This window comes from Salmo trutta, chromosome 25 (genome assembly GCF_901001165.1).
Source record: "Salmo trutta chromosome 25, fSalTru1.1, whole genome shotgun sequence".
NCBI classification, from domain to species: domain Eukaryota; kingdom Metazoa; phylum Chordata; class Actinopteri; order Salmoniformes; family Salmonidae; genus Salmo; species Salmo trutta.
The window spans coordinates 32,909,127-32,922,509 of NC_042981.1; the positions used below are offsets into that span (position 1 = coordinate 32,909,127).

Genomic DNA, 13,383 nt, shown 5'->3' on the forward strand with positions numbered 1-13,383 from the left:
CCATTGTGCCTTGACCTCTTAAACACACACAGAGAGAGGAAAAATCTGTAAACACATATGGTTCAAATCCAGTCAGACATTTTGTTTCTGTGTCTTCATATATATGTTCTTTCAGGCTGTCCATGGAGGGATTCTTCCATCTACTGGAGAGCATCGAAGAACGATTCCACAGAGGAGAAAGAAATGTGTACTGTGTCTCGTCACTTGGCGATAGCAAACGCAATAAAGTGATCAGGTAAGCTCTTTCCGTATTTAGAAACGATATTGGTCTTTGTCTTGAGTTTAGCTGCAATTATTTTCATTATCAACCAGTGTTCATGGATCTGGGGAAAATGTATTAACCTGCCGCCAAGGGCTCTCACTTTAAATTAAGTGTCATCACTTGGCACCAACAATGCTCTTGCAGCACATCTTGGTTTCTAAGGGTTTTTCAAAGACACCGGATTGTCATAGTAACCGCACTTTGCTGCTGAATTATGGTCCTCCTGGCATTTGGGAGTCATTGAAATTCACTGGCTATGTGTCATTTGAAACGAAAGTCACCACTTTTCTAAATATATCAAATTTTTGTACAAGAGGATAAAGATACAAATGTTTTATTATCAATAAGTGTTTGCAATAGAATAGCAGGGAAGGAAATAACATTCCCAACTTCTTGCCTTTTTGCCAGAATGATCAGAACTACTATCACCTAGTTGTCAGACAGTGAATTGTGTGTGTTGGTCTCCTGCTGTGGCCTTTGCCATGTGTTTGTGGCTTGTGTGTGTTGGGGCTCATCCCTAACATGGGGTGTACTGAGAGCAGCTGCTGTGCTCTATACTCCTGACCTGTGGGCTGCAGGGCTGAGCCCCGGGTTCCATGGCGATGGCTCACTCCGCTCTATATATTCGTCAGCCTTTGTAACGCCAGGGCAGGCTTGAATGGAGAGGACCTTGATGCATGTGGAGCAGTCGTCCTTCACCAGCTTCAGAGGTTGTCATGGACCATGTCAATGGGTTGCCTGTTACCCGAAGAGCTAGTTAGCTCCAACTGGTCCACCACCGAGCCCAGGAAAATAAGGTAAGGCTTCTTTGAACTCTGCACCAGATAAGTCTTTTTTTGTTTGTTGATGTCACTGTTTTGAAAATTGGATTCATCATTTGATGCATTTGTTTTCAATCGTATATAGAAGTGTGTGATAGGTGAGGTGGTTATAATGATCTTCAGGTTCATGCTGGTCAGTAATGTTATGACCCTTTGAAATTGAGCCTTCATGTACAGAATGTTTATTTTCTCCTTTGCGTCCTTTTCTTTTCTAGAGAGAATTATTAATTGCTTTTGATATTATTTTGGGATAATTACTTGATAATTATTTCAGACGGCATGTATGTGCTATAAAAACCCAGGTAGAAAAATGCTTCCATTGGTCTTGTGTTGCTGCTTCAGGGTCCCTTAGTATTATATTTGCTAAATATTCCATCAAGTCTGAGTGAGTGAAGACGGGAACATTTTCAACTCTGCTCCTGTAATAAATGTGAGCTATAATGGAGTCATTGAGCAGAGATATCAGTGCTCTAAAAGTGACCGAGTCCAATAGACAATCTCACCGTCCAAATGAAAAGTGAACCGATTCAAAGATGAATTCCACTTTTCAGACAAAGAGGAGATTAGTTCCTGTGCATTTTTCTTGAAGGTTTGATTGGAGTTCAGAGGAGAGGGGAAGCACATATTTAGAACAGGTTGAGATTGAATTGAATGTCCGTGAACACATCTCCATCCTCCACAAATGTAAAGGTCATTTGTGTTACCTCAAGCAGTAACTCTGTGTGTGAATGTCATGAGCAAATGAAATGCCCTATCTGTGACTGGTTTCTTTTGATAATGAGGAGCTCCATTTTGAACCATAGCTCCAAGCTCTGCTATGCCTGAATACCTCATTGTATTCAGGCAAAAAGAAAGTGTCTTGAGATACACTATCTTTTATACCCTACTGTGGTCGCTTGACCTTTTCTCAGTATGTAGCCAACTTATGTGTCATTAGGTTAATTTCAATTCACAAATATAAAATAAGTCAACTTTGGTCAATATATCAAGATGTCAAACTACGCTACCTTTTCTTTAGGCGTACCATGCGTGTTTCTTTCCATCTCCAAATTTTGAGAACGTTTTTTTTCTTCTCACCATTACATGCATGAATGACCCAACTCCATAATGGTTTATATTTGAAGTGTTTACACTATATAGATGGACAGTATAAGTATAAATGCATTCTCTCGCTGTAATGAAAGATGTTGATGTTGTATCTTACTGTGGTAAGATACAAGCCTGTGATCCTCGCTCACGGTACTGCGTGTCCTCCACGCTGCAGCTCCCGTCTCCCCTCTGATGCTGCTCCTCTGTGGGATCGCTGGTTCAAGCACGCCCTTCTGCTGAAGGACAACCGTGTCCTCACCCCCGAGCACCTCGTCCAGCTGTTCACTCCACTGCTGCTGCCATACAACGCCTCCTATAGTGCCAAGGTATGCATCTCACAATACACTTCAAAGTACAGTACCTTTTCCTACAGTACAAACTCTGTCATGCACAGGAAGCACATGTCATACATTACAAGGATATACTTATTTATTTTATTATTATTTCAAATTTTTTTACCCCCTTTTTCTATTTTCGATCTTGTCTCATCACTGCAAACTCCCCAACGGGCTCGGGAGCCGAAGGTTGAGTCATGCGTTCTCCAAAACATGACTTGCCAAACCGCGCTTCTTAACACCCGCCCTCTTCACCTTGAAGCCAGCTGCACCAATGTGTCGGAGGAAACACCGTTCGCCTGACAATCGGGGTCAGCCTGCAGGTGCCCGGCCCGCCACAAGGAGTCGCTAGAGCGTGATGAGCCAAGTAAAGCCCCCCCGGCCAAACCCTCCCCTAACCCGGACAACGCTGGGCCAATTGTGCGTCGCCCAATGGGACACCCGATCACGTCCAGTTGTGACCCGGGTCTGTAGTTCCGCCTCTAGCACTACGATGCAGAGTGCCTTAGACTGCTGCGCCACTCAGGAGACCCGGATAAAACATCTGTACAGACATACAGTACTACACCTCAGACAACAAGATGTCATAGCAAGGGATCTCATAAGTTAGTTGTCTTTTAAAGATAGTAACTAGCCATTGTGTGGACATTCGATGTTAAGAAGGCAATAGCACTTTGTGTGTGTGTGAAATGTAATGCTTCCCGTTCATCAGATTGCTACACAGGGTGACCTTGACCAAAAGGAAACTGTGACCCATGCGCTAATCGCAAATAACAGGCTCTGCCCAGACTCCTTTCATCCTGTGGCTTATTGTCCTGAAAAACACAGGCCTTTAATTTGTTATTAGCTGAAGTATTGCTGTGGCCCAGGCCCACGTGAATGAGGCAGCCATTAGACCTTCTTCACAACAGAGGTGGGAGTCTTTGAAATTCCCTACTCATTGACCTTGCAGCAGAGCATGCCCAATTAAACCGGCCATGAAATGACACAGACTGTTCACCAGGCCCACAGAGGCTGAAAGATTGAGATAAGAGTAAGGTACCATCATTGCTACTCATCTTCCTTCCTGAATCCTCTGTTGCTTTCTTTGTTTGTGTGCTCACGGTTGTCATTGTAAATTTGACACATGTAGAGTTGAAGTCGGAAGTTTACATATACCTGAGCCAAATACATTTAAACTCAGTTTTTCACAATTCCTGACATTTAGTCCTCGTAACAATTCCCTGTCTTAGGTCCGTTAGGATCACCACTTTATTTTAAGAATGTGAAATGTCAGAATATTAGTAGAGAGAATGATTTATTTCTTTCATCACATTCCCAGTGGGTCAGAAGTTACATACACTCAATTAGTATTTGATAGCATTGCCTTTAAATTGTTTAACTTGGGTCAAACGTTTCAGGAAGCCTTCCACAAGCTTCCCACAATAAGTTGGGTGAATTTTGGCTCATTCCTCCTGACAGAGTCAGGTTTGTAGGCCTCCTTGCTCGCACACACTTTTTCAGTTCTGTCCACACATTTTCTATAGGATTGAGGTCAGGGCTTTGTGGTGGCCACTCCAATACCTTGACTTTGTTGTCCTTAAGCCATTTTGCCACAACTTTGGAAGTATGCTTGGGGTCATTGTCCATTTGGAAGACCCATTTGCGACCAAGCTTTAACTTCCTGACTGATGTCTTCAATATATCCACATCATTTTCCTACCTCATGATGCCATCTATTTTGTGAAGTGCACCAGTCCCTCCTGCAGCAAGCACCCCCACAACAGGATGATGCCACCCCCGTGCTTCACGGTTGGGATGGTGTTTTTCGGCTTACAAGCCTCCCCCTTTTTCCTCCAAACATAACGATGGTCATTATGGCCAAACAGTTCTATTTTTGTTTCATCAGACCAGAGGACATTTCTCCAAAAAGTATGATCTTTGTCTCCATGTGCAGTTGCAAACCGTAGTCTGGCTTTTGTATGGCAGTTTTGGAGCAATGGCTTCTTCCTTGCTGAGAGGCCTTTCAGGTTATGTCGATTATAGGACTTGTTTTACTGTGGATATAGGTACTTTTGTATCTGTTTCCTCCAGCATCTTCACAAAGTACTTTGCTGTTGTTCTGGGATTGATTTGCACTTTTCGCACCAAAGTACGTTCATCTCTAGGAGACAGAACGCGTCTCCTTCCTGAGCGGTATGACGGCTGTTTTTTCTGAGGTCATGGCTGATTTCTTTTGATTTTCCCATGATGTCAAGCAAAGCGGCACTGAGTTTGAAGGTAGGCCTTGAAATACATCCACAGGTACACCTCCAATTGACTCAAATGTTGCCAATTAGCCTATCAGAAGCTTCTAAAGCCATGACATCATTTTCTGGAATTTTCCAAGCTGTTTAAAGGCACAGTCAACTTAGTGTATGTAAACTTCTGACCCACTGGAATTGTGATACAGTGAATTATAAGTGAAATAATCTGTAAACAATTGTTGGACAAATTACTTGTGTCATGCACAAAGTAGATCTCCTAACCGACTTGCCAAAACTATAGTTTGTTAACAAGAAATTTGTGGAGTGGTTGAAAAACGAGTTTCAATGACTCCAACGTAAGTGCATGTAAACTTCTGACTGTAACTGTATCACAAATCAATGAGTAGGTCTGTACAGATTAATCTCTTAACATTTGATGGAGTAGGGAATATTTGTTTATTTCTTTCTTCTTTTTTGAAACTGATTTATATTCAATCTTATTTGTGTCCAATCTCCTGAAAAGGCTGCTAGCATTTTAGCTCTGGTTCTTGCGAGGCTGTAGAGGCTCTTAAAAATATGAACTGACAAAGAGAAGAGAGGTGCTGCAATCCTGATCACCATGTCCAAGCGCATCAGGAAGAGCCTGAGTGTAAACCCCTCTCTCTCTCTCTCTCTCGCCCTTCTCTCTTTCTTTCTCTCGCCCCCTCTCTCTCTCTCTCCTGCCCCCTCTCGCTCGCTCGCTCTCTCTCTCTCTCTCTCTCGCCCCCTCTCACAAACCCACACAACAGCTTATTCTCCCTCATTCTCACACACGAGCCCAAACAGAATTTCCATTCACGTCTTGCCACACAGCCTTCACCACTCTGTGACCAACGGGAGCATGCATCTCGCATGCACACTCAGAGACCCTTTGAATATTGAAGGGCCAACCGTTGCATTCATTGATATTTCAATTGCAGTGGTTTGTGAGAGCGCTCTCCACTATGTGGTGCATTTTGAATATATTTAAAAAGAGAAATATCACGAGGAGGGATCAGGACATTTTGGATTGTGAGTGTTGAGTAGGAAGAAAAGATCAGATTGGGTGTTTGTTCTCCTCTCAGGATATGAAAGCCTGTACACGCTATCAGTCTCCCGATGACCTGCCGATCACAACTAATATTGTACAGGTTTGTCTGTTTCTAAATCCTCCTGATCTTCCCCTTCATATTAACGCTCATTAAAAGTTGTGAACAGCCGTCTGAGCCGAGAGGCAGGCTTTGAAGACGAGAGAGGGCCTATCGCTCAGATGATGATGATGATGGCTGGTTTGATACGGTGAATGGAATCACCGTGTCCATCTCCCTCCTCCTCCTCCTCACATGGAGCAGCTCTTCTTAATTGTGTGTGTCCTCGTCTACCGGGAGATAAGTTGAGAGGAAGGAAGAGAGCAGTTTGTCTCAATCCTCTCCGCCAAGTGGAGATAACTTAACGCATTTCACGTTAACACGAGTATGATTGCGTTCTTTAGGCACTTGTCTAATCTCATGGATGAGAGGAGTGTGTGTGTGTGTGTGTGTGTGTGTGTGTGTGCGTGCGTGCGTGCGTGTGTGTGTAAGGGAGGGAGAGTAGAAAGAGAGGGAGAGCATAATCTCTTGCTTAAACCAGAGAGAATTTCAAGTTATTTTCTTTGTCACAGTCAGGATGTGTGCAGTACTCTGTGCCACAGCCAGGCCTGGGTACATTACTTGTTTAGTCACTGTGGGAGCAGTGAGAATGTGGTTTTAATTTGCCATGGTTGCAGGCCAAAGTGCTGCTGAGGACACTTCTGTCCCGGTCCAGTGAAGAGTGCCCCTCGGTGGAGAGTGAGTCGTCATCCTGTGGCCTTCCCTCGTTCCTCAACGACAGCGTTGCGGAGGTCCAACCAGCCAGACCTTCTCAGGAGCACCGCGCCGCAGGGATGCAAGGTCATTATCCCTCTGTCACCATTTCTGTCTGGCCAGTTGGTAACTAATGTGCTACTCCTTTGTAGTGGTGCATCACTCTCCGGTTATGATAATGAACTGTATAACCAGCCTCAAGACTAAAACTAACGAGGGAAGTTGTGATTATGACCCTGTCCAATGACGCGTGTGTTTTTCGACTATAATTTTTTCAATCAGAAGTAATTTGCACATACTGCAACTTAAGTTTACACAACATTTCAAACTGAGAAAAGTCAGTAATTGCCCAGTGAGACAGAGAGGTTGGGATGTGAGCGTTTTGTAGAATGGTGCCATTTCTGTTAAGTATGAGCAATCGCTGCACTGAAAGGAAACTTCCCCCATATGACAAAGAATCACAACACTTTCACCATAGGCCTCTTTCTGAATCCCTGGCAGCCTCAGTCTTCATAGGGCCTTCTATTCAGACAAAGGGAAACCCAGAGTCCCCGCCTAGCCTCCCCCTGTCTCTGAGCTCTGTGTGGGCCTCCCTTTCTTACAGGACTACAAAGTGGTGAAGAGGACAGCCAAGACGAGAGCCCCGTGGAAAGTATTCCTATTAAAGGTAAAAAGGCAGTACCGAGCCCTGCATTCAGAGTTCTTGTGTGCCGTTTGTTTTCCTCCCACAGCAGCCGATAATGGGCTCTTTTTAAATGGATGGCTGTGGTAGGATGATCAAGGTGAATCTGGGGTCAAAGTCCCACCTGAAGAGCTGTGCAGTTCCTCTAATTATACTGGAGAAACAGTGCATGTTTTCAGCCGGCCAGAGCAGAGGCGAGGCCAAATTGATAATTCGCACCCCGCATAATGCAGCTGTTTAATTGTCAGGACACCGGGGTGTAGCCAAAGATCTGTCATTGGTTCTCATTATCTTATAAACAATGCTGTGCAGCAGCAGACTTGAAAAGACGGGATCTGAAAGCGGCCTGTGTACTAGTCCACAGTCAGAATCTCAGAAATGTAAAATGATTTCTTATTACACTAGGCAATGGGATTTCCTACTGGGCATTTCATGTGTGGAACACCCCCAAGGACGCAGGACCACAGAACTAGCCCAGTTTCAACTCTCAACTAATTAAAAGCAAAATATTGTTTTGAAAAGAAAAATTGCCAGTCCAGTTGCATGGCTGGAGCCACTGCTGGGCAACCGACGGTAATGAGTTAATAATGTGTGGCTGTAAATGCTCAAAGTGACATGCACTTGTTAGTCCGAGCAAACGATTTGACAGACAAGACAACTACAATGGACAGATACTTAGATATATTTGGCATACAAATGTTCCATTGTTTCATCATTTCTGCAAGGCCAAACATACATTTGTTGCCCACAGAGTTCAAAGGATTCTTGCCTATGGATAGCACGCTTGGCTGCGTAAACTCGACCCCTGGCCTGAACTTGGATTAAAACGACCAGATGTAACGCTTTTATGTTTCGATTTACTGTCGTGTGTTAGTGTCATCAACTTGAGACAATTGGCCATTTATGACATACAGCTAGCTGCTCTATAGATTATAAAGCCTGTGTAGTTCTCAAATATCAGACCTAATCCACTGTATATGGAAGTAGTTAGTGTTTTATTGAAAGAAAAGCTCTCTCTTCCGAGTTGGGGTGCCTGCCAACCTGATACAGAGATAAGGTGGAGGGTGATTATGGTGTCGTGGAAACTGTTACTCCCCTTGGCGTGTGTATGCACACTGCTTAAACACACAGCTTAGCCGGCCCTGCGCTGTGTTTTGACCCACTGTTCATCAGAAGGCCCAAAGAGCCAGCCATCGGAGCGTGTTGTCTCATCAAACACACAGCCTCTGAAAGTTGGAAACCTGGGCCTTGAGTCAATATTTAACTCTGACATTTTGTGTTTTTGGAACAGAGACAAAAGCATATCAGCTGCTTAAACAGTCTGCCACACAGGCGAGGCAGCAGAGCTCTGGAGACGAGGAGGATCTGTCAGGTAAGGGGAGACAGCGTCTGCACCACCCCACCCCTCCAGCGAGCCACCGCGGCCTAATCATCAGTCAACACTGCCCATATGTCTCACTGTTCTATGTTCTATAAAGAATTGGCACAAGCGTTGTATAAAGAATACCACCATGTGTACAACTTTTATTTTGTCGGTCTTCTGTGCTTTTCCTCTCCGTCTATTTACCTACATGTCAATACACAGCATATATTAATGTGTAATTAGATGCACGTCAAAATGTTTGATCTGTCTTGTTTGCTCTTTAAGGAATAAAGGATGGCTATGAAGAGACTACTGGGAGGGTTGAGCGCTCCTCTAATCAAGACCCTTACCCTTGGTAAGGACATTGTTCTTCTTCACTCCCTTTATGGAAATAGGCCACCAGACACCAAAGTGAATGATGTCCATTTGCATGTAGCTCTCATAATTCCCTGTTAATTTCCATTAGATCAAGGGGGCGCCACCCATTAACTTGTGCATGAAAAGAAAAGGCCAGACTGTTATCAAGCCTAAAGCCTGCTCTCACTATTTATTGGGTTTTTGTTAAAGGAGACTAGCTATAAAACCAGACCTTTGCCAACTAAACTAGTTTGGAAAATCCAATCCGGCCCCAAATGGTTTGTACTATGTGTACAAACTGTGTTTCAACAAATAGAAAATCAGAAACAACTGTTTTGAGAAGAAGACTTACAAGGATGAGTTTAAAGACGACACATCCCTTCATTTCCAGAGCTTCCCCACGTCCTGAATTGCATTTAGGCTGCTCAAATCAAAGCGTTGAGTGGTAGGAAAAGAACGTCTGAATAGCTGCATGTTTTTCACGCATTTGAATATCAACACGACTTCATCAAAATCTGCAATTGTAGGTCCTCAGAGCGGCTCTTCACCGGGAGCCCATTTGGGAAGGTAATGGCTGGGTAAACGTTATGAGGAATAATCTTCTCTGATTTCATGTGATTACTGGGCACCACGCTGACACAAGGGCCCAAAGTGTGCGTCTCCCTGGCCAGGCCAGCGGGTCTCTCAGTCTACCTATTAGCAGAGGGAAGGGCATAATGGCCCAGTTCTATTGAGGCGCTACTGTCTGCCAGTGCCAGCCCAATGACTATACCTCTTTAATAAACATGAGCCAATTTCAGACTCCAGACCCTCTGATCGCTCTGTCTCCACTGTCATTAAGGAGCATGGGAAGGCGATAAAACGCGAGGAAATGGAGAGAATCACACTGCTCTGATTGGCTACTGTGGCCGTGTTGGTCCTGTGCATAAATTATTGAAATGAGACTAATGACTAGTTTTGCATGCTTGACACCTAATCTGGTCAGGGGAGAAGTGATCTGTTGTAGAGCGACAGCTAAGAGCGGTCACCATCGTACCTCTTTCCTGCTCCTCTGTGATTCCCCACCCCCGGATGCTTCCGTTTTAAGCATTCCACTTACCACAGTCACTTCTTGCGCTTTATTGCTTCTACAAGTGGTCTGGAAACCCTGCACTTGAACAGAAGCATAACACTGCAGCATGCTCTGCCATGTCTTTCTCTCTCTCACTCTATCTCAATGTCTCTCTCCCCATCTCTTTCCCCCTTTCTCTTCCCCTTTCTCTATTCCTCTCTCTCACACTGTCCTTATGTATTTTCCTCTCTTCCCCTCTACTTCATCCTTTTTTTAAATGATTTGCTTTATTTTGTCAGTGAGCTGATGAGTGACATCAAACGACTCTGTGGCTGGACTCAAAAAATGGCTTCCTCTCTGTTGTCTTAGACAATAATTATGATTTCCCAGTTAAGCCTAGACTACAGCTGAGGGATTGTAGTTTAAAGCAGAGGCTTTGGTGCAAAAAATGCATTTATAGGCCTTTGTGTGGCTCCTCATTATGTGTGGGCCCGATTCATTAAGTAATTGGTTTGCAGTTGTTTACATGAGTATTACGGTCCTCTATTCAGGAGCCTTTGAGAGATGCATTGTGCAAATGTTGCATGTTATGAATGCAGAATGAGAGGCAGGGGGGCAGTCCTATTTGCCAAACACTACACTCAGCTGAAAAGCAAGAGAAAAGCGCTGGGTGCTGCTTTGCATAGCAATGACTGCCTTTAATAAGCTTTACAGATTAAATACACGCAGTCGATACAAGATGCAAAGAAATACTCTTAACACATTTTATATGTGCTCATTTCACTATTATGGCGTTGGAGAGAATCAAGGTCTTTCATATTCAGTATTTTTCTCTCTCCTCCACACAGTGTTTTTCAGAGAGCATAGAATGTGCTGTTTGTTGTATTGTAAATCATGGTCAGGCGGACTGAGCTGCAACAACAGTTTATTAAGGATTCATCCATTAGAAATCTTTTGCTGCCATTGTGAGTGGTAAAGCAAAATCACTTTGTGGTTGAGTGGGGATAAAAGGAATAATGCAAGGAGTGAGACTTAATAAGCAGCTGCACTCCATGTAAAGACTACTTGTTCCCCTTTGTCTGGGGGTGCATGCCACTGCTTCCTGTTGCGCAAGATTCATTGTGCTGTTTTTCTTTGTTTTACTGTAGGCATTTCAGATTTTCCTTTGTTGTTTTTGTATTTTCTTTGCTTTTTTCCCTTATTTGTTTGGGCCTGGCCTTGATCTAAGAAAAACTTCTCACACTGAAAAAGAAAACATAGGTGATCTCTCCAGTAATCAGTGAGTGATGTGTTTGTGATGCCTTCTTCCTGCTTGACAAAAACCTTGACTTGACAATTAGTGTGGAGCGTTCCCTTGGACAACAGGATGTGCTCAGGCATTCGCCCCCCCAATCACTCTGACAGACAAAGTGTCATAATCAGAAGGTAGCCCTCTGGAGGAGAGGCAGGAGGAAGCAATGTGTGTGGCATCTCACAGAACACTGGGAGGGAGGGAGAGCGAGCGAGAGGGAGGAAAAACCAAGATCAGGCACCAGAAGGTGCCAGATAGAGAGACCAACGAACATGCAGACAAACTAACTGAGCCTGATTTAGAACACAGCTGACAGAAATGTGTTCAGAGACTTTCGGCAGAGAAATAATATGGTGACAATCTTTTCATTGTGAATTCATGGCAAAGGCAGATGCATCCCCAGTCTAAAAACAAATGCTTGCTCCTACCCCTAGACACTTGATGGCCCTTCAACTCACAGTAGATCTGAAAGCATTGTAATTGTGTAAGCAATATGGGTGTAACTCCATATAGCCCACTGTGAGTTGATTTGGGACTGGGCAAGAGAAACAGAGGAGGTCACTCTCCTGCGTTGAGTTCCTCTCCTCCTCCCACAGTCAATTAGATCATATCTAACAGTATTCATATAGTGTATACATCTGTCTAATAGGTTAAAGCAGACGTTTTTACGGGTAGCAATTAAGTACCATACTGTGATTGTCTTCAATTAAAATGGTTAAAAAAAGAACTTAAATTAACTTCTTAGCAAATAGCAATTTCTCAAGCAAGAATTTTACTAGGGCTGTCTGGGAGTGGTTTGAGTGGGGAGTGGGAAACTGAAAATTAGCTGTTATTGGCAGAGCGGTTTAGAACTCTCATATTTGTCTATCGACTAATTTACCGCATGGGGATGTCACCATGCAAGGCCAAAACTCCCCCCCACAAAAACAGGCTGAATTTCAGGTGGTCTTTCCAAACAGCCCCCCCGCCCCCACCCTTTTGTCCTCCAGAATTGTTCGTAGAGCTCCGAGACAGGATTGTGTCGCGGCACAGATCTGGTGAAGAGTACCAAAACATTTCTGAAGCATTGAAGGTCCCCAAGAACACAGTGGCCTCCATCATTCTTAAATGGAAGCAATCGGGGGAGAAGGGCCTTGGTCAGGGAGGTGACCAAATACCCACTGGTTGCTCTGACAGAGCTCCAGAGTTCCTCTGTGGAGATGAGCGAACCTTCCAAAAGGACAACCGTCTCTGCAGCACTCCACCAATAATTCCTTTATGGTAGAGTGGCCAGACGGAAGCCACTCTTCAGTAAAAGGCACATGACAGCCCGCTTGGAGTTTGCCTTAAAGGCACCTAAAGATTCTCAGACCATGAGGAGCAAGATTCTCTGGTCTGATGAAACCAAGATTGAACTCTTTGGCCTGAATGCCAAGCGTCACGTCTGGAGGAAACGTGGCACCATCCCTGTGGTGAATCATGGTGATGGCAGCATCATGGTGTGGAGATATTTTTCACTGGCAGGAACTGGGAGACTAGTCAGGATAGAGGGAAAGATGAACTGAGCAAAGTACAGAGAGATCCTTGATGAAAACCAGCTCCACTGCGTTCAGGACCTCGGGCGTAGGTTCACCTTCCAACAGGACAACGACCCTAAGCACACAGCCAAGACAACGCAGGAGTGGCTTCGGGTCAAGTCTCTGAATGTCCTTGAGTGGCCCAGCCAGAGCCCGGACTTGAACCCGATCTCTGGAGAGACTTGAAAATAGCTGTGTAGTGATGCTCCCCATCCAACCTGATAGAGCTTGAGAGGATCTGCAGAGAATGGGAGAAATTTCCCAAATACAGGTGTGCCAAGCTTGTAGTGTCATACTCAAGAAGACACGAGGCTGTAATTGCTCCCAAAGGTGCTTTAACAAAGTACTGCGTAAAGGGTCTGAATATTTATATAAATGTGATATTTCCATTTTTTTTTTTATACATTTGCAAACATTTCTTAAAACCTGTTTTTGCTTTGTCATTATGAGGTATTGTTTGTAGATTGATGAGGGGGGGAAAACTATTTAACC

The 13,383-nt window shown here is 44.2% G+C and overlaps 1 protein-coding gene across 2 annotated transcripts in view; it reads left to right on the forward strand.

Annotated features, from left to right (window-relative positions):
* The window catches only part of LOC115162447 (centrosomal protein kizuna), a 35,954-nt gene that overhangs the window by 10,339 nt on the left and 12,232 nt on the right, over positions 1-13,383 (forward strand). For both annotated transcript variants that reach the window (XM_029713758.1, XM_029713757.1), the window contains exons 7-13: positions 116-235; positions 895-1,059; positions 2,348-2,498; positions 6,516-6,678; positions 7,196-7,258; positions 8,565-8,645; positions 8,922-8,991. In XM_029713758.1, coding sequence (XP_029569618.1) covers positions 116-235; positions 895-1,059; positions 2,348-2,498; positions 6,516-6,678; positions 7,196-7,258; positions 8,565-8,645; positions 8,922-8,991 — 813 coding nt within the window. The remainder of the gene's footprint in view (positions 1-115; positions 236-894; positions 1,060-2,347; positions 2,499-6,515; positions 6,679-7,195; positions 7,259-8,564; positions 8,646-8,921; positions 8,992-13,383) is intronic.